Here is a 7,381-nt window from a genome sequence, read left to right as displayed (position 1 = left end):
TGACATTTGCCTGATAGCTATTTGATTAAAAAAAAACCCATCTTTCTTGTGACACACACTACTCTAGTTGATAAATGATGAAAAGTCACATAATAGCAGTGCTAGCAGATGGCAAGTGTATCCACTATTAGTGAATATGTACAATTAATGAGTTACATTTTACGTGCAGTTTTCATTTTCTTTTCTATTTCTTGAAGACCCAGCAAGCATTGCCGAAGGGCTGATTAGCAACCTAAAAATCCAGAACACCAAAATAAGAGAATAGGGAATCGTAGGCATTATGTTAGAGCCATCTGCTTAACACACAACACACATTCATCAAGAGGTTTGTTTCCCCATCAGGTTCCCCTTATGTACCTACAATATTCATGGTCTGTTTATTGCTTTATATATTTGCAAGAGTAAACTAAATTCAAGAGAATATCAATGAGTAGATATGATATGGAGATAAATACAGCTACAGCCACTTTATCAAACTTCCCAATTCCAGCCTCCGTAAGCCTAAATACCATTTTCTTGACAACACAAAACAATGACAAAATGACATGGTGCAATAATTGTTTCAGCAATGATACATTGATAAAATTATTACATAAGGAAATTGACCAACAATGCTTCTCCTAAACTAATATGAAATACTGAATACAAACCTGTTTTTGTTAAGACAGCACAGAGCAGTTTAAATATCAGCGGTTTTTCTTGAGTCACAGAACAAGCCTGACTATGTTTTCACTCCCAACTTGGTAATCACAATACATTTCATCTGTACCTTTAAAACTAAGGACAGTAGAGCCAGTCCTAATCTCAGTAAAGTCAATGGAAATTTTGCCATTAACTTATGTGGGAGCAAAAGTGGTCCCTACAGTTAGTTGAAACTTTAAGATGCCTGTGTATGTTAATTGGAGAGAATAAAATTGTATAGGGCATTTACAAAGCCAAATTAAAAATTGTATTAAGCAATTAAGTTAGTGAGGATGATTAGCAAAACTTGTCCTTTAGTTTGGCAAAAGATCTGCAACTCTTTCAGTAATCTTGAGATGCGGGTGATTAATTGCAGGAAGCATCCATGGCTCCAGCCCCATTGTCTCCATCCCCACTGTCAGTTGTTAGAACACAGCTTCCTTCATGCGTTATCTGGTTCTCACAGTTGTCCGATGTCTCATTGTGACTCAAGCACACTTCCACTTCTTTTTGATCAGTATCATGACTTGGATGCCATTTTTCTTCTGATTCCTCATTGCCATGGATAGATGTGTCTTTGTCCTCATGCATCTCAGATGTCTTGTCTGCGATACTATCCAGTTGTTCATTCAAGACTGGTTTGCAGTTCCCAACATTTTCAATTGTTGACAATTGTGCTTCTAAATTTCTTGTGTTCTCTATAACTTCACTCTCCTGTTTTTCTTCTGCTGTTTGTTTCTCCCTTGAACTTAGTTTAGCCTTGTTAGATTTCTTTGTTTGTTTGTTGTGCATCTCTTCTTTGGAGAACCTCCAGTGAAACTATAAATAAAAGATTTGAAAGTTAAAGGTCACTTTAAACATAAATAAAAACTCAAGTAGAAATTTGCTTTCTGAAATAATAATGGTTTAACTTCAGTTCAATGGTTGAGCTGGTCAAAGGATCCAACCTCAAAATATATATTGTATATGAGTACCCAGACTACTTAAAATTGTTACATGTTTGTAGCTATTACACACATGTAGATACAATGCTTCTGTTCCTTTCTCTGTCTCTACTGCTTTGTATGCCTAGTCAGTTTCTTGATGAAGGATATTTCGGTGCTGAGGTAATAACCCACAACATCCTGGCAGACATCCCAAACTGTTCTGAAAGCAAGAAAATGGAAAGCTGTGCTAATGTAGACAAACAGAGGAAGAGATCCTGGAGTATTATTCCAGTTTTTCAACGAGTTAGTAGCAGAAGTAACAAACCCTGACTGAGAACACAAGCGCACACATTCACCAAGTGTGTGAAGACAGCAACTCAGAAAATTTACAAATTTAGCTTTTAAGGTGGAATTCCACTGCTTGTTTTATGACTATTTATCCTCTCTCTCAGATATGTGTAAGCATGTATATAAAGTGCGCTATGTAGACATTGATATAAAACCAAAATGTGAAAGAACTGTGCAAGAACAGTTTTATAAGAAAATCATTCAAGTATTGTGTATCATACAGAAAAGTTCTGTACTCCTATCCTATGTATTGTTTGGAATGTGCCACAAAATAACTCTAAAGGGTTTTCTTTTTCAGAAGCCCACAGTTCCCACAGGACCAGCATTTGCAAGACTAAACCAGCATTTTGAAACTTTCAGGAACTTTTCCAAGTCAGTCTGTGGACTAAAAAATTCCAAATGTATAATCTGATCTGCTTTGCTAAGCCATACATACAGTGCAGAATCCAGAAGTGATTTTACAGTACAATGTTTTAAACATTGAGCATTTACAAGACCAAGTGATAAACAGTGCAAGTAAGTAGCAAAACATCCTGAGCCGTTTGTACAAAAGTTTCTGGGGCAGAATGCACAAGGCCACCTTCTACAACGCACACCACAAGACTCATCATGACCACCATTTTGGATGATCTATGTTGACTAATGCTGAAGGCTATATTTTGACTAGCAATAAAAGTAACTATGGTTTCTTGAAATGTTGATGCAATAATCATAGAATTAAAATCAGAAGGGACCACCAGATCGTCTAGTCTGTCCTCCAATATATCACAGGCCACCAAAACCACCTACCACTCGCATACTGAACCCAACAACTGAAATTAGCTCAAGGTATAGCCCTCAGGAGACTATTGCGTGCCACAGGCAAAGAATAGGAGAGACCGAGGTGCACCGATGCCCAAGCCCCCTGCAAGGGCAAGAAATTGATTGAGAGGTCCCCAGATGAACCTGGCAGGCAATTTGGACCACATGCTGCAAAGGAAGATGAAAACCCCCCCAAGACCACTGGATAATCAGCTGATTGTGAGCTCCCAGTGTGACGCTGTGGTCAAAAGAGCTATGCAATCCTGGGATGGATAAACAGGGGAATCTCGAGAAAGAGTAAGAGCAGAGAGGTTACTTTACATCTGTATTTGAGACTTGTGCACCCGCTGCTGGAATATTGTTACTCCTTGGGGGATTCTGCGCGCCCGCAGAAAACAGCCCCTCCCCCTACAGATTTCCCTGCAGAAAATGACAGGGAAGCTGCGCTGGAGGGTGGGGGGGCGACCATGTGTGCAGTTTTTTGGGGGGGGATTACCCCCCAAACATTGCTGAGGCATGGGGGGGCACACAGGGTTACGTGCCACTGCCCCCCCATTTCTGCAAACGCAGAGCTGCCCAGCTCCGCTCCGCTGACTCTGAAGCTGAATGCAGCCTCCTGGCTCCTAGTGCCAGTGGTGCTCCCCTTCTGTGTGCTGGGAGCCTTCCTATTTTCTGTGGAACAATGAGTGCCCGCGGTGGGGCTGAGTAACAGGGGGTGGGAGAAATGAGGGAAGGGGACTAAGGGGATAGGGAGGAGAGGCAGTGGGGAAGGAAGGGGGTGGAATAGGGCAGGGGGAGGGGAATGTGGGAGTGAGGGGAGGAGGATGGAGAAGAAAAGGGAATCGGGGAATTGTGGGGGGAAGTGGGAGCTGACATGCTGTGTTCCCTCGGCAGCAGCTGGGGCTCCCCCATTAAGCAGGCCCATCGAACCCTCACCCTGACAATCCCTACCCCCATACACCTGGACCCCTCTGACAAGGCCCCCACCCCCAGACCCCTACCCCACTGAGCCCCAACCACCATCACCTGGACCCTCTGCAGAGTCCCATTGCCCCTGCACCCGGAATCCCTCAATGAGCCCCGGTGCATCCAGATCACCCACTGAGCGGCCCACACCCAGACTGCCCCACACAGATACCTCTCACCCCACACCTGAATCCCCCCATACTAAGCCCCTCCACACTTGGATACTGCTGGGCTGAGCCTGCCCAGCCACACTTGGCACAGAGGGGCAGGCCCAGCCCTTGCACTGTGTCAGGGTCAGGTGCAGCCTCACTGTCGAGTCCCTGTACTCGGGGAGGTGGAGGCTTCAGGGTGATCTCCCATCTCAATGCAGCCAGTGACCTGTGCTCCCCACTGCCATGCTGGAGCCACATTTATTTATTGACAAATAAAACTTTTGCAGAATTTTAAAATATTGTGCACATAAGGGAATTCTGTGCCAAAAAATAAAAATTAAGAGTAATATTGTGTCCAGTATTAATGCCCACAATTCAAGAAGGATGTTGATAAATTGGAGAGGGTTCAAAGAAGAGCCACAAGAATGATTAAATGATTAGAAAACAGGCCTTATGGTAATAGCCTCAAGGAGCTCAGTCTATTTAGCTTATCAAAGAGAAGATTAAGGGGTGACTTGATTACAGCCATAAGTACCTACATGGGGAACAAATATTTCATAATGGGCTCAGTTGTCTAACAGAGAAAGGCATAACACATCCAATGGATGGAAGTTCGAGCTAGACAAAATCAGACTGGAAATAAGGTGTAAATTTTTACTGGCAAGAGTAATTAACCATTGGAACAATGTACCAAAGGTTGTGGTGGATTCTCCATCACGGATAGTTTTTTAAATCAAGAATGGATGTTCTTCTAAAAGACATGCTCTCAGAATTATTTTGGGGATGTTCTGTGGCCTGTAGTATACAGAAGGACAGACTAGATAATCATAATGGTCTCTTCTGGCCTTAAAATGTATGAATCTATTAATCAGACCTAGGGGAAAATTCCTTCCTGACCCCACAGATGGCGATCAGTTAGATCCTGAGCATGTGAGCAAGAACCAGCCAGCCAAGCACCTAAGAGCACTGGCCAACTCTGTCCAGTGTCCCATCTCCAGCTGTGACCATCTTTGATGCTTCAGAGGGATGAAAAGAAAAAAGAAACAATGGGGAGGAGAGAATCCCTTCCTGACCCCTAATAGGTGTAATGTGCTTATAATGTCAGAAAATTACTCAGAGGACAAAGGATTTATCTGCCTCATCCCTGAAGGAAAAGTCAACCTTCCCAAGCAAAGTCAGCTTAAACTTTCAAGTGGTTAGTTACTTCACCATTTAAACAAATTGCCTCACCAATTTGCCAGCACCCAGGTTCCACTCTGCATCGTGCTGCATGCCAACAGCTGGGCCTTCACCTGCCAGCTGTGAAAAACTCAGCAGCAGCTCCTATCGGGGACTGGGCAGATCCAGGAAGTGGGACGAACCCATCACCTGAGGGCTCACCAGCAGGGAGGGTAAACTAAGGAGTTGGGAGAGAAGGGAGGGAATCCAGGAGGGTCAGGTTGGTGAGGGGAGGGCTCCCTTGAGGGCCCTGGGAAGGTTGGGCTGGTGAGGGGCGCTTTGCCTCACACATTTGCAGTTCTTCTGGCACCCATGCTTTCCATACTACATAAAATATAGGAGGCTGTGGACCTTGGCTGTCTCATCTGGCTGTCCAGTTGGAGTCCAGAAGTCATTTTCCCAGTGCTACAGGTCTATACCAGAGACCATCAGGAGGACAACTCATGATCACAAATCTTTTGCCCTCCTTAGCAATCTGATGGACCACCCAAAACCATATCTTAGAGAAAAAACCTTTTCCAAACCAAATTTTGAAAACCAGCCTTCCATTTTGCACCTACAGTTTTAAGCCCACAAATAACTGTGAGCACAAAGTCTGCCATTTGTGATCCTGTTCTGCTCACAGAAAAGGTAGTTGTGCAAATCCCGTATGTTATACCCACAATTAACTGCACATGCAATTGCTTGCAAGCATACACAAGCCTGGTTGAGACCCTTACTTCATAATGCTGAAGTAATGCTCCAGCTGGCCAAACTCTGAGAGAGCAAAAAATCCCCTAGCAGTAGCTAGATTTAGCCTATATTCTTTTATGTTTTATTTGAGCCTAGATGTCATTCACCAAACGTATCTTGCATATAAATATATTAAAGAGAACACCACAATTTTTTAACTTGAGTGTCTACATTTAGACACTTGAAAAAAGTGTCCTGATTTTCAGAGGTGCTGAGCACCCACAATTCCCATTTAAATCATTTGGAGTTTTCCGTGAGTAGAAGCTGCATATCAGGCCCAAAATGTTAAAAAGCTTCTTCTGAACTAAGGTCAGCCTTTACAGGGTTTAACGGCCATGAAGCCTAATTTCTGCTGAAACGAGCCTTGATTTTGTCTCAAGAAACAGCAGATAAACTTTATGAGTAATTAGATTAAATCTGCAGCCTGTGATGGGGCAATGAGAGATACAGTTATCGCTGTCTTACTGCAGAGTTTTTACAATTCCTTATACGTTTCCTTTCTGTTCAGCTGGCTGAACTGCATAGCACCTGACTAGTTCATATGAAGGATTTAGTTTCCACCACTGCAATTTCATTTTAATCTTATCAGCACCACATATTTTCCCCCTCCAAGTGTTTATCTACAAAAAAGTTTTAAACATGTTGTAATCAAAAATTAAATAAAGCTATCAGATCTTAGTGTCTATGCTTTTGTGCTGTTCAGAATGCTTAGCAACTGAATCAAATGTAAGGTGGTTTATGTCAGGCGTTTACCAGCAGCTGAATAACAATGACAGCTTTTTATAGAACTAGTATGAATTTGGATGATTTTACCTCTCCCATATTTTTCTTGAACCTTTGACTGAAAACCATCATATTTTATTACTTGTATTTTTGTACTGCATTTATTTCAAACTTCCTGCATGTAAATAATCTCTTATCAATAGACATTTGTAAAATTTGAATGAACCTTTTCAATGGTATATGTAAAAATAATCTTTTCAGTCACACTTGTTGGTTTGCAGCTGCCACTACCGTCGACTCATTAGTTATGGATGTATCTATTTGAATTTATACTAATATCTATTATAGGTTCCCATCCTCTTCATTACAACTCACAAAGCAAACAAAAGCACTGCCCATGATGATAACCACCCCAACCCACAGCCCAGCTCCTCCTAGATAGCCTGAGAAGGACAGGCTTTGCAGCATGCCTAGAAGACTAATAAATCTGGGCTCTGGCTAACCAAGTAGCAGAAGTGAATTCCAATATAAAGGACACCATGCCAGCAGCTTACTCTTGTTTATATTAAGGGGGATCAAGCTTAAGCATCTCTAATGATCTCACCTGTGGTGACAGTGAGCAGCTAATAGTGGAGTTTCCAGGAGGGAGTTTGGGGGATTTGCTTTATAAGTACTGTTTTGACTCAGCAACAAGGATAGAGAGTCATCAGCTAGTCTGATAGTCATCAGTGGTCTGCAGTGGATGTGCCATCTTCTGCTTCCTGCCTGAAGAGAGAGGAGACTTTGTCTGTATGAAGTGCAAGCTGGTAGCCCTGATGGAGATGAAGGTTTGTG

The 7,381-nt window shown here is 42.6% G+C and overlaps 1 protein-coding gene across 1 annotated transcript in view; it reads right to left on the bottom strand.

The window, feature by feature from the left end:
• Window positions 1–1,032: 1,032 nt before the first annotated feature.
• The window catches only part of RFTN1 (raftlin, lipid raft linker 1), a 108,450-nt gene continuing 102,101 nt past the window's right edge, over window positions 1,033–7,381 (bottom strand). Inside the window, exon 9 of the mRNA XM_065399592.1 lies at window positions 1,033–1,500. Coding sequence (XP_065255664.1) covers window positions 1,048–1,500 — 453 coding nt within the window. The 3' untranslated portion in view covers window positions 1,033–1,047. The remainder of the gene's footprint in view (window positions 1,501–7,381) is intronic.

The sequence above is a fragment of the Emys orbicularis genome, chromosome 2 (assembly GCF_028017835.1).
Source record: "Emys orbicularis isolate rEmyOrb1 chromosome 2, rEmyOrb1.hap1, whole genome shotgun sequence".
In the NCBI taxonomy this organism is placed as follows: Eukaryota; Metazoa; Chordata; order Testudines; family Emydidae; genus Emys; species Emys orbicularis.
The sequence above is the reverse complement of the archived record's forward strand: the minus strand, read 5'-3'. Positions and strand labels throughout refer to the sequence as shown.